The sequence below is a fragment of the Hyaena hyaena genome, unplaced genomic scaffold (assembly GCF_003009895.1).
Source record: "Hyaena hyaena isolate Hyena2069 unplaced genomic scaffold, ASM300989v1 scaffold_588, whole genome shotgun sequence".
NCBI lineage: Eukaryota > Metazoa > Chordata > Mammalia > Carnivora > Hyaenidae > Hyaena > Hyaena hyaena.
This window is the reverse complement of record NW_024081222.1, coordinates 1258533-1272490: the sequence shown is the minus strand read 5'-3', so window position 1 is coordinate 1272490 and position 13958 is coordinate 1258533. Positions and strand designations below refer to the sequence as shown.

The following is a 13958-nucleotide window of genomic DNA, read 5'->3' as shown; positions in this document are numbered from 1 at the left end:
CTTCAGATCTTTTCTGTGTGATGTATGGGCGCGAGTGCAAGTACGGAGCTCCTTACTTCTCCGCCATCTTGCCCTCTCTCCGGCTGCACTTTTCATTTTTCTCATAGATCTTTAAAATCCCATAGACATAAATTTAGACACAAACTGTGTCTTAAACAGCAAAGCCATGAAGATTTATTCTTTACTGCAGATTCAGTAAGTGAGAGTCCTTTTCTCTAGGCATTATCCTACCTCTTTCCCTCTATTCATAAGAAAGGCTCATTTCCACATAATTTTTTCTATAGTATATGCCTGCTTAAAGAAATGGGGTATAACAAAGGCTGGGTTATGTAGAAAATGCAATCGATAAATTCCATTGTTTAGTAGTAAACTTAATTTCACAAATGTTTGCTGGGCACTGGCTAGATGTTGGAGTCGAAAGTGCACTAAAATATGAGGAGAATAAAGCAAGCTACTTTCAACATTGCTATTCCAAAAGCAGTATGAGCCATAAAGTATGGAACTTCTGCCTCATGATATGCAGTGTGTTATCTGTTTTATATGCATTTTCTCATTCTATCCTTTTCTTAGGAAGGAAGAACTACTATTATTATTGTGTTCCCAAGTTGTATAGAGCTTATACAGATTCATCCATTGGGCATACATCCTAAACAGACAAGCAAACCCCATAGCCAGCTGCCCACTTTCCAGCTCATTGTGTTGGTGCTGGGAAGGCATACCATTCCTGGCACCTAATATAACAGCCAAAGACCAAATAATAATAGCCTTCCACATTGATGACCCCATGGGAATGTCAGTCCAGTCTTAGAGACAAGAAAACTGTATCTCAAAAAGGTTGAGTAAGTCACCCAAGTCCTCACCACTAGTAAGTGTTGAACTGACACTGAACTTGGGCCATCTCATGTGACACTTTGCCAAAAACCCAATCCTTCTGGGACTTGTCATAGATAAACTCACAAACAACTTTACACTCTTCTGGACTGAGATGTTCTAGCTGCAGATGAAATGCCTTTTTTGCCTGTTTTAGCATCCAGATTCCTTTTCTTCAAGTTCCACAGTGATAACTCCCTCTTTGGCCATATTTCTTCCAAATGTGCCTAAAAGTAAGAAGGCTCAGGCCCCCTGGAGTGATCTCTTCCTCTTGAACTCAGGAATTCCCACACAGACACACACACACAGAGATACACACACACACACACACACACACACACCGTGTCCTGTCAGGAAACTTGAGTCCTGTCCAGAAGCAGAGTTTGCCTGGCCACCCTCACGATGGAAATGTGTTGCTACACCAAGTGCACTTCCACCTCCTGCTGATAGAGAGCAGCTGGTGGTCACGGCTATTAACCTGAGCTCTAATTAGGGTGGTTTTTCTAATGAGAAAAAGAGTGTGATCCTAATTAGTAATTTTCCATCTTTGTCTCAATAGGTATCCCCCAGTCAAAGCAATCAGCTAGCCTCATCATCCTGGTTCCATTGCCAAAAAATAACCATTCTGTAAAACCAGCAAAAGTGAAGATGGTTAGGGACACAGGAGAGCAGAAAGCTTTTATGTGCTGCTAATAGCTGCATTTTCCTCCCCCAACTCATGTCTTAGGTCCGGGGCTCTAGGATGGTTGGTTCTGACATGGTGGTGACAGTTGAGTTTACCAATCCTCTAAAAGAAACTCTGCGAAATGTTTGGATATACCTGGATGGTCCTGGAGTGACGAAACCAATGAGGAAGATGTTCCGGTAAGGCCTGGGCTGGGGACTGAGAAGGTGAGAAGAGACATAGGCAAGCTTATCATTTCTGTCTTTTCCAAGCTTACATCTAAGGCCCAGTGAATGTGTCTGAGAAGTTGTCACCTTCTTATTGGCCATTAAGTCATGGGGTAAAAGTAGGGTTGGCTTGACTGGCACTTCCATCATTTAATCCATAAAACTACCCTAATGAGGTAGGTGCTATTAGCATCTCCCTTGGGGTAGCTTGAGGCTTTGAAGGGTCGGCTGATTTGGCCTGAGTTTCACAGCTTATAAGCATAGTGCTGGGGCACCTGGTGGCTCAGTCGGTTAGGTATCCATCTTCGGTTCAGGTCACGAGCCCCACATCAGGGTCTGTGCTGACAGCTCAGAGCCTGAAGCCTGATTCAGATTCTGTGTTTCCCTCTCTATTCCTCCCCCACTCAAACTCTGTTTCTCTCTCTCTCTCTCAAAAGTAAGCATTAAAAAAATTGTAGTGCCAAGACTCAGACTCAGGGTAGCTGATTCAGAACCTAGGTCTCAAGCATTCTGCCATGCTGCTTCCTCAGGTAGCAGTGCTATTAATATCTGTTGAGTACCTACTATGTGGCAGATATGATGCTGAAAGATGTCCCTTTGCAAGGGTCCTTTCTTCCCAGTGCCAGCCCCCAGATTTTGCTGACACACACAAACACACTCTAGAACCATTGCTTTCAACAGAATAAAGGTGAGCCTCAAGACCTGCAAACTTGGTTCCCAAGGAACCTTGGGCTCTGTGATAATATGAATGAAATTGTTTCATCTACACCTAGCATGATCGGGTTATGCCCTGCAGTTTCTGCGACTTCTGCTGACAAAGTGTCACTCAACAAGACAGCCCATTTCATGGTCAGATAGCTCCAATTGTTAGAAAGAAGTTCTACCTCTTGATCCTACCCAGTGATCCTAATTCTGTCATTTGAATAGGCACAGAACAAAGCCCAACTCTCTTCCACCTGGTGCCCTGCAAACATTTGCAAACAACCATCACATTTCTCCATACCTCCCCTGACCCTTGATGGGGCTTTAGCTTTCCCCATCTCCCACCTACTCAGGTTTGTCAGGGCTCCTCTGAAAGTGTGACACTCAGAATAGATCCCAATCTTTGAGGTTTATTACTTTCATTTCTACCACAAATAAATCCCTGTCAGCATCAATCAATCTAGCCTATTTCCTGTGGGGTGACCTTCTAAAGCAAAGAAGGGGAGGTGGAGGGCTGCAGAAAGTACCTGATGATATGTTAGGAAACTCCTCAACACCCTTTCTGGAAGCTACCCCGCCTCTGAATCTGTAGAACTAGGCCAAGGCCTCCTTCACCCCTTCTGGGATGCCTTTAAAGAACACTTTGCCCACTAAGTGCTCTCTGCATTTCTTTCAAGTACAGTGCTCACAGCCTTTGCAATCACATTGTCCAAGAGATGCCCACTGCCTGTGAATGCAATAAACAACAGAGAAAATAATTTGAGTGCTTTTCAAAGAATGCAAGCACGGGACATCTGGGTGGCTCAGTCGGTTAAACATCCTACTTCGGCTCAGGTCATGACCTTGAAGTTTTGTGCCTGCATCAGGCACTATGCTGACGGCTCAGAGCCTGGAGCCTGTTTCTGATTCTGTGTCACCCTCTTTGCCCCTCCCCTGCTCATGCTCTGTCTCTCAATAATAAATAAATGTTGAAAATTAAAAAAAAAAAAAAAAAAGAATGCAAGCACAAAACGTAAAACCCTTCCTGTACTAATAGGAAAATTGCAGGGAAAAAAAGATTTAAATCAGAAATCATCTTCAGCCACAGGGAGAGGTCAGCAGTGATAGACCTGCTTTTTCAGAACTGACAGCCTCACTCACCCCTTCTCTCACCTTCCCAGTTGAATCAGATGCAAGAATTACTCAGGCAAAGTGAAACATGTTTCTTCTTCAAAACAGCCCCCTGCTGCATCCAATTTTTCCTTCTCAGACAGTAACCCTGGAAGCTTCGTCTGAGGCTACTGAACCTCCTGGTCCCTGTAGACCTTGGCTGTGCCCCAAATCCCACCTTGATCACAGGCCAATGCATAAAAAGAGACCATTTGTGTGTTAGAAGAAAGATTAATCCTCACACGGTACAAAGACCCACTATTTGGGAGGCACCGGGCTCCAAGTGGGTTGAGTGTCTAGGCACTTACTGTTAATATCTTACATTGGAGTAGGGCAAAGTGGAGTGAATCATGGAAAGGATGGAAGAGTCCAGTCTCTAAATGGACACAAGGCAAATGCCCTGCCCACCCTCTTCCTTAAGGTGCTATTGGTAGTTACTTCCAACACACTGGTCTATGGCAGATAGGTAACAAACAGAGAGCCAGGTCCTCAATCTGTTACGGGAATCCAGATCCATAAGATGGATCTCTCAATGCAAGGATAGCTTTATTTCTATGAGACTGTCAAAAATTGGAGAGAACTTGAGAGAGAAAATATTTACTACCTAGGGTGAGCTTGAGACTTCGGAAAGAGCACTATTCTCTCTGTCTCCTCCTGACTCCAGCACACACATTCACAACCAAGACCTGAGCCAGCTAGCACCCACTTCCATATTGTCAGATAATTACAAGCACTCCAGGGTACCCTCTGCTGCCAAGATCTGATCTAGAAGTGGCAGATCCATGTAACAACTTGGACCCTTAAAAAGAGAAGCTCTTCAGAAGCAAAATTCTCCATAAGAGCGTATTCCTTTCTAGGATACACATCTTGAATCATCAAGAGAATCACTACCCCCACCTATCCAACCACACTCCTGCCAGGGCCCTAGAAGACAAGGGGTCTCAAGCTTAACGCAGGAGGCCTGGAAGGCAGGAGCCAGAGAATTGAACTAGGAAACAGGGAAGACAGTGGTGCTTCATTCCTTGCTCAGGGTATGAGCCGACTGTGCTCTGAGATGGTTTACCTTCCTGCCTTCTCCCACCACCTCCCCCCTATCTCAGATGCTTGGAAATGCTGCCCCCACAGACTCTCAGCTTTCAGTTTCTGCACTTGATCCTTCCACAGCATCAAATAATTCATCTTCCAGATTCATTTTTCTCTTTAAAAAATGATCGGGTTTGGTAAGTTATTTCAAGAGAAAACCTCCCTGACTTTGTAAATTTTGTCTTAAATTTTGTATTTCTCAAGTAGGACAGAAGCTGAGGGCTAGACACATGGAGAACAACCTATAGATAGTTACAGTTTATTGTATTAATAATCCCATTTGCCTGTGTGCATTCAAGATGATAAATGGCCAGCATATCTTGATAGCTCAGCACATTAACTGAGAACCATTTATCACAACATCTATCCCCAGGCAAATAGGATTATTCCAGTATTACTCCACTACCAATATGGGTAAATGATTCTTTTCCCTTTCTGTACATATTTATCTATAAGTAAATGCATACTTGGACATGCAAAGGTATCTTCATGTATGAATATCTTTGTATGATTCTCCTGAGTAGGCATGTATACATGTATGAAATACATGTACGAATATCATTATGAGGATGAGTATAAGACTAAGAGTGAATAATGAAGTGAAGCTCAGGGATTATACTTTCTGTTGGAGGTAGTCACCTGCATTACATGCCCCCAGGCCAGATATTTAAGAAGTAGACTTAGAAAGAAGAAGAACACTATTTTGCTAAGTGTTTCTGATTGACCACTTGGGGAAACCAGGGAAGAAAGAATGAATGGTCAGGGTAAAAATAGCACAGCTCTTGAGAAATAAATATCTCAAAAATATGTGTTCATATTGAATTAATCACTGTAAATTAAGGACAGAGAACTGTTACTCTGCAAACGGGCAGGAGGAATTTACTTTCCTAGTTATCTTGCAGAGTTCAGGCAGAGGAGGCAATAACCACAAAGGAGATGGTGGTAATATACACAGCAACAACAACACTAATACTTTTCTAAGCAACACTGAGCACTTTACCATATTTTGCCATGCTTCCAAGTGCAGTACAAATAATAATTCACCCCCCCACACTCTATTCAATACTCCACAGTGTCTGCTTTTTATAGGTGAAGAAACCCATGGTGAGGTCAACGTTTTTCAAGCCTTGAATCATAAAATCAATTTACTGAGTTTGAAAAAATACCTATGTAGGTGATGTGTGTGCACTTCGCACACAATTTGATTATATAATGGATGAAAATAATATATAGAACCACATTTATAAAGAACAAAAATAAAGAAAAGAATTAGCAAATACCAAATTAAGTAAGACATTTAGACCAGCAGTGTCAAAGTCAATGCCTGGAGCAACTCCAAAGAGAGGAGTCCCCAAGGACGTATATGGCTTTCCCAATTCACTGGGCACAGAGATAAAAGTTTGAAAAGAATTTCTTATTTACTGTCTAGATTTCTAAGATTTGAGGGCATTTCCCCTTTTTTGTCCCAGAGAATGTACACCCACCACCAACTAAAATACATAGGTTTTAGCCCTATTTGAGGAAATTTGGGGGTTCTAACTTTACACAGAATAGGTCAAGCAGAGGTATGGGGCTCCATATTTCTCCCTATACTTTGGCTCTTTTCAAGGTGATGTTCTATGGCCTTATGGCCCCAGTTCCCAAGGGCAAATGGGCACTTACATAGCTGAGGTTTTTGAACCACTCCAGACTTTCCTTGGCAGTTCCCCTTCTTTGTAACCACCCAGTCTGAAGCTACATCATCCCCAGCTCTTTTGATTCCTCAGCCCCTTCATGATACTAGTAGTAAGTGCCCTCCTCTAGCGATGTATTCACAGAATGCCTCTGTACAACATGTCTGTCATTTCTGAGCATGAGCACACTCTTCATGGCCCCCAACATGTCTTTGTTCTTCCATAGTCTGGGACTTCCACAGACTGTGACTGTGGAAGATTCCATAGGATCTCCTTTTCCTCACCTGTGAAATGAGGCCACTAGACTAAGTGATTTCTAAGTCCTTTCCAATTCTGATGTGCTATGCCTCAGTAATCCCATGAAAACAGGTCCCTTTTCTATCTAATATACACATGGTGGTCTCCCTTCATCTCCCCAATGCTCTCCCAGAGAAATGCTGGCCCAGGATCCCTTGAAAAGACACCCAGCACATGTCCTCCCTGAGGGTCAGAGAGCAGACCAGGAATCCTCCATGAACAACACTGCAGGAAGCTCCTAATACTGAATAAAAGGGTATCTGTTTTTCTTGTAAAAAAAAAACAAAAAACAAAAAACAAAAAAGCAAGCACAGTGGTCAGAACTCATTTTTTGGTGAATATAGTATGAAATACAATAGTAGAAAAAGCATGAATTTGGGAATCAGAAAAACTTGAGTCCAAAGTTTGTTTCTGCCCATTAGTAGCTGTGTGCTCTTGGAAAAGTTGCTTCACTTGTTTATCCTTCCTTCTTTTCTTCCCTTCTCTTTTCTTTTCATCTTTTTTTGAGAGAGAGAGAGAGAGAGATAGAGAGAGAGAGAGAGAGTGAGCATGAAAACAGGGAAGGGGCAAAGTGAGAGAGAGAAAGAGAATCTTAAGCAGGCTCCATGCCCAGTGCAGATCCCAACCTGAGGCTCAACCTCACAACCATGAGATCATGACCTGGGTGGAAATCAAGAGTTGGACTCTTAACCAACTGAGCCACACAGATGCCTCTCCTTCCATTTTTCTTAACTATTAAGTCTGTTAGATAGTATATATCTCAGAGGACTATCATGCATATAAAACCTACATGTAACTTCCTCCTGAGGCTTCCATAGTGTGATATATGTGAAGCACTGAGAGAAGCCTAAATCTCCCCAACCCTGATTGACCTCAGTCATTCACTGGAGTGGGCTTGACCATGAAGCTTATGAAAACCTCAGAACATAGGCTGCAGTGGAAGAGGAGAATACCAGAACCATTAAAGACCAGTCCCATTATCAGGATGGATACAAATGAGTAGCAGAAAGATACATGGTCAAAGGGACCCATTTTGTCGGTTAAACAGGGTTATGAATTATAGAGCATGTAAATACTCCATCAGTTGGCAGCAGGTAGGGTTATGTTGTAGATCTTGAGAGTGGGAACAATGTTGAAATTGGCAATAACTAATTAGAGTATTAGGACTTCAGCAAAGGCAGCTGGGATTCAGCTAAGAGTCTAATCCAAGAGGGAGCCAGAGTGGCCCAGAGAGACCCAAGGGAGATCAGTCACACCCATGAGCCTGCTGTGGAGGCTGAGGGACAAGCTAGAATTGAGTTGGCTCATGATTGGTGGGAGGCTCAGCCTAGCTTCACCAGATACTGGATGGACCACATCTACTGGGCAGCCAGTTGATGCATCCAAGTGGAAGGAGCCATGACCCAATGGGTCTGTCTCTGGCACATTCCCATATAGGGGCTTTATTTGCATTGGAACTTTTGGAATCAGCCCTTTATCTTCTAACCACCATCCACAGAGAGAAAGACAGCACAAGACTCGGGCAGGGGTTCTTGCTGCTTCCTGATCAAGGTGGGAACTGGATCTGCCTTTCTAGAGAGTAAAATTTTTCCTCTCTTTTCCATCCTTTCAGTGAAATCCGGCCTGACTCTACCGTGCACTGGGAAGAAGTTTGTCGACCCTGGGTGTCTGGCTCTCGGAAGCTGATAGCCAGCATGACCAGTGACTCTCTGAGACACGTGTATGGCGAGCTGGAGTTGCAGATTCAGAGACGACCTTCTGTGTAAATGCACGGGGGGCTGAGATGGACTCGGGCACTGAGCCCCTTCCAGTCTTGGCTCAGGAAATTCTAATGCATAAAATAGTAGTCAGCTCTTGCTTTAACTTAGGTGTGAAGACCCAGTCAGGATTGCATGGGGCTCCAGAGTGAAGATGCCATGCATTTCAAACATAACTTTTCATTGTGACTATTCAATATGGAAGTTAGTTTTTAATTGCTCCACCTTCCAAAGAATTCTGAGCATTAGCTTTAATTAAGCTCTAATTAAGTTCTCATAGCTCGTAAGAATAAAAGTCATCATTTATCATCACAAATGGCTGTAGCTCCAAATATCAGAGGACTTCCTTTAACAAGGGGATTTGCTCAATACCTGACTTCATGTAAAACAAGACTCTGATCTCCCACTCAGCCTTTTGGAGGTAATATACTCCCCAAAAGGGATAGAAGCACATGATTTGGGCCCTAGAATTCTACTCCCCCTTTTTGGAATTAGATTCTACTCTCTGTGTCAGAATATTTTTCCCAGGAATTGAGTACAACATCATTTTTCTTCCTGGCAAAGCCAGGGCAAGGTCTTTCATCTTGCACCTGCAGCAAAGCAACTGCCTGCCAAATTTCACAGATTTACCTTGTGAGAAGATGTGGCCCCATATTAACAAATTGCATTTGTGGGAAACTTAATCACCTACGAGGAGAAAAGATAGCAGGTGCAATACTCAGATCTATTAAATAATGTAGTTTTATGGTGTGTTCTATAGGAGGTGTCACACTGTGGCCTGATCAGCAGGAACCAATATCCCTTACTTTAACTCTTTTGAGGCTGCAATACTAGAAAGTAACAAGGTGACTTGGGACAGGAAGAATGAGGAATTAATCTCCTTAATTAGTGATTATACTTCATCTGTCTCCCTGGGATCCTTTCCTTCACACAATAATGTTGGCCCAAGTACATTTTTAGAGATAGAATAAGCCCTACAAGTTGGAGACTCTGGCAGATTTAGTGGTCAGACATGTGGAAGGATGGGCAACCACTAATTCCCTGTTGTCCTTCATATCACTCATGTTGAGACATCAGCTTAGGACTCAAGCACTGAAAGGTAATATGGATTGTATCTTACAAATAGCCAGTGCTACCACGGACCCAATGACAGAGGATGCTAACATCATTTGTATTACACTACAAGATTCCAACAGGCAAGGCTATCAACTATTGATTTTCAAGGCTGACTTATGGCCAAAATTACCCATTGATAATGCCTAGGGTGTGATTCTTAGCAAAAACAAAGCACAGTGGGGAAAGCCAGAGTGGAATTTTCTGTTTTATATAACCACATTTCTAAGCCTTTGGCACTGTTCCCAGCACGAGGAATCCATGAGGGGTAGTGGGTCACCTCTGTAGTTGCATCATACCTAATTCTATTAAGTAATCTCCCAGCTTTCCAATACTCAATTTTAAAGTGAAATGCATTTTGCTATACTGTTAAACTGGCTTAATATAGTGTATTCTTATTAAGTAGACTGTAATCAAAGCTTCAAATAAAATTCAGCTGATTGTATTTGCATCTGCACAGAAATGAACACTTTTAATTTTCAATCGAATATAATACTACAAGCGCTCAAGAAACCACACTTCCTTAGCAGTAGATAACTCACTCTGGCAAGGAAAACAAACATCTCCCCTTTAAAGGAAATTACTTTAGTCTGTACTCATGTCACAGCTAGCTTTTCTTACTGCTCTCTTTACATTTTACTAACCACAGTCAACAAAGGAAGAAGTATACATACTTAGTTCAAAACCAGCATCCAGAAACTGCAAAATCTCTGTAGATACTTTCTTATGAATGCTCTCCTGAATCATTATGGTGAATCAGTGGAAAAACCAGCAAGAATACCTATCATAATGAATATCTTTTGTGGTCTTAAAACAGAGGTGGAAAATATATGGCAAGTATGTATGGGGGATCCCACATTCATGGCAAACATCACTGAACAATTGCAACTCAGATAGGACCTTGGAATTCTCCTCCACACAGTACTCCAGGCAGCTATTACCAACTGATTTAGAGTTGGCACTCAAAATAAAACCTATTCATCATGCCTAAGAGCCAGCCCATCCCCTCTGACAGCTGGGATTCTATACTGTATAATAATGTTGCAGCTCTAAAAATCATTTTAGCAGTGGTAACAAGTAATGAATCTCAGCACCAGAGACTCTGAATTCTAGATTTTGTCTGTGCTAGTCCCCTATGCTTCTGAACAAATCTTTATTTGTGTTTATAGCTTCAATAAACAAAGAGGGGTAACAATACTTACATTATCACAAGATTCTTCTGGGATATACATAATATATAATATATATTGATATATTATCAAGCAAAACTTCACAATAACACATGAAAAACTATAGATAGATAGATTATAGACAATGAAATAGGTAGAGAGATAGGTAGATAGATAAGAGTGATTGTATGAATACATATTTTTCCCAAGTAATTTCATTTCATTAACCCTGTAAAACAAGCAAATGTAATTATTTCCAGCCTGTTGTTGCAGAACCCAAAAAGGCCTAGGAAGCCATGTGCCATGGCAAATCAAGGTACAGATAGGAGCAGGTGATGAAATCTACCCCTGGTTTACTATATTTTCCTTAAATATTTTGTCTCCCAAAGTTTTTAAGAATATTAAATTAAAATCAACTTTCAGAATCTTCATAAAGATGCAGTACAACAACAAAAATGTATACAAATTTCTAACAGGAATGTTGAGGGAAATGGAGTTTGTGCTAAGCTATTTGGAAATCAAAAGTCAAAATTCCAGCTGTAAGGTCATCATTTATGAACATCTTTCCAATATTACTATAAAGTTAATAAATAGTCAACCAACCCAACCATCCATTCATTCATCTTTTCTACCATGCAGCCATCTTCCTGCCAGCTAGCCAATCAGCCTTCTAACCACCTATCCATTTTTTATACCAACAATCTATTTAACCATTCATGCATTAGTTAATTAATTAATTGTGCAAGCATGAATTCAATAAGTATTTGTAGAACATTAGGCATCATACTAGAGCTGGAGGATTCAGTGATGAAAAATCCCATGGCCTCTACCCAGAAAGAATTCACAGCCAGAGTGGGAGCCAGGTATATAAGTAGATAAGGTACATGGGGGTAGGTATGTTAACAGGGGATATCTAGCATACCATGGGAATAAAAAGAAACAAATGCCTCAAAAAGCCTCCCTCCATATCTCCAGTAATGGAGAAGAGATTTTAAATTGAATCATGAAAACAAGAACAGGAGGTAAGATAGAGGTCATTTGACAAAAAAGAGCTCATATAACAGCCTAGAGAGAGAGCCTAGAGATAAAGCATGACCTTTCTGGGGAACTGCAATTAGTATAGCATGATGAGATGGTCAGTATCCAGCAAGGAGAGGCAGGGCTCTCCATATTCACCATAATGACTCATGAGATCATTCATAAGAAGATATCTGCAGTAATGTCATCCACGGAAGTACAGGTATGGGTCAGAGTCAGTACACTTCCAGGGAGAATATCTTCCTTCTTCCCTGTGTTGTAGAGAAGACTAATAGAGGCTGGTAATAAAATACTGAATCAGAAGTAAAAACCACAGTGGGTGGGTCAAGGACGGATGAGGCCAAGTGAGTATGGGCTGGAATGCCTAATTCAGGGCAGTAAGGTAGGTATAAGATTGAGGGTAGGGCCACATTAGAGTCTAGGAATGTGAAATGACATATACTAGGGCCCAAGTGGATACAAAGTGAAAAAGGTAGGGGCGCCTTCATAGCTCAGTCAGTGAAGCATCTGACTCTTGCTTTTGGTTCAGGTCATGATCTCATGGTCTTAAGATTAAGCCCCATATCAAGCTTTATGGCATGGAACCTGCTTAAGATTCTCTCTCTCTCTCTCTCTCTCTCTCTCTCTCTCTCTCTCTCTGCCCCACTTCCCCACTTGCAGTCTCTGTCTAAAATAAAAATTCTTTTTTGAAAGGTGAGAAAGGTAGCATGTCAGGTGGAGCTATCCATTTCAAAGACGTATAAATATATGACAGACAAGTTTCTAGAAGCTGAAATTTGGGCAGCCAAGTAACTACCATTGGCAGAGACTGATGAAGACCCAAGATCTTATTCTTAGGGCCATTCTCACTTCTGTCTTAAAAGCAAAACTCTCCAACTCCAAGAGAGCCAACTGCTTCTACAGACACTCTTTCCCAACTTAGGACAAGTGTTTCCTTCTGTTTTCAACACTTCAATTCAGTTTTACCTTCTTAAGTCTCTGTAGAAGAAAGAAAACAAGATGACAAAAACATCTTTTGAATAGGTCTGTCAGAAATCTCTCTATAAAAGCAAACACATGAATAAATGAGAAGAAAAACAAAGACCTCCATGGCAACAGGATGAGTGATGAGGAGATGTGCACACCTCAAGTGTCAGGAGTTATAGTGAGCATCTTTTAGCTCCAAAGAACATTTTTAAAAAGATGCTTGGTCAGCTTGCTGCTGATACAATTAGTGAACCCCCATTAATTTTCACACTAATCATTGTTCTAGGACTTAAGTAATTATCTAAACAATGTTTCACCAGCCCTGAAACTAATTCAAACATAAAGGGTCCTAATGAGTATTTCTTATTAGTGAAAGCGAGTACCTAAAACACACAAACACAAAAAAATATTCTTTCCTCTTCTTTTTGGTTTGAGCAAGTTTGGACAGTGTGGAAATATAGCATGAAAAATAATTACAATCAGACTTTGAGTTTGTTTCCTAAAGATGGTAAATTATAGAATACCGTAAAATTGTCATCACTGCTCCCATTGAGTGGTGGGGTCCACCTTCCCTCCCCTCAACTCTAGGAAGTCTCTGATTGCTTTGACTGATAGAATATCATAGAAACAATGCTACCATTTCTAGGGCCCAGGCCTTGGGAGACTGGTGGCTTTCATTTCTTTACTCTTGAAATCCTTTCTATAGAAGACCTGAGCTGCCATGTAAAAGCTCAACTACTTTGAGACTGACATCCTGGAGAAGCCACATGTCAATGCTCTGGTCAACCATCCTAGCCAAACTCACCTTCCAGCAACCTCCACCAAGGCACCAGGCAAGATAATAAAACAATCTTGGGCCCCCAGACCAATCCTTCCACCAGCAGAGTACCACTGAGTGACCTCAGTGACTTAGAGCAGAAGAATCACTCTGCCAAGACTTGCCCAAATTCCTGACCCATCAAATCATGAGATAAAATAGTTGTTGTTTTAAGTCACTAGATTTGAGGTTATCTGCAATGCAGTAAAATAAAACCAGAGCACTTAGCCCAAAAATCTCAGAAAGTAGAGCAATTTACTGATTAATGCTTTTCTCAATTTGCGGAAATGCTGTTTTTTAACTTCACTTTTTCTTTCCAAAAAATATAGAGAGATATATAGTTTGTAGTTACTCAACAGCTTCCATGTATTTGAAGAGACCTAACATGTATGCTTCCAAGTTTAATAATTTAATAATTGCCACATCCCTCAAC

At 41.4% G+C, this 13958-nt stretch overlaps 1 protein-coding gene across 1 annotated transcript; it reads left to right on the top strand.

Annotated features, from left to right (window-relative positions):
- Nucleotides 1-1583: 1583 nt before the first annotated feature.
- F13A1 (coagulation factor XIII A chain) lies at nt 1584-9986 on the top strand. Its single transcript, XM_039256847.1, has 2 exons — nt 1584-1734; nt 8278-9986. Exons 1-2 carry the CDS (start codon nt 1613-1615, stop codon nt 8429-8431), a joined length of 276 nt encoding a protein of 91 aa, XP_039112778.1. The 5' UTR covers nt 1584-1612; the 3' UTR covers nt 8432-9986.
- The last annotated feature ends 3972 nt before the right edge of the window (nt 9987-13958 follow it).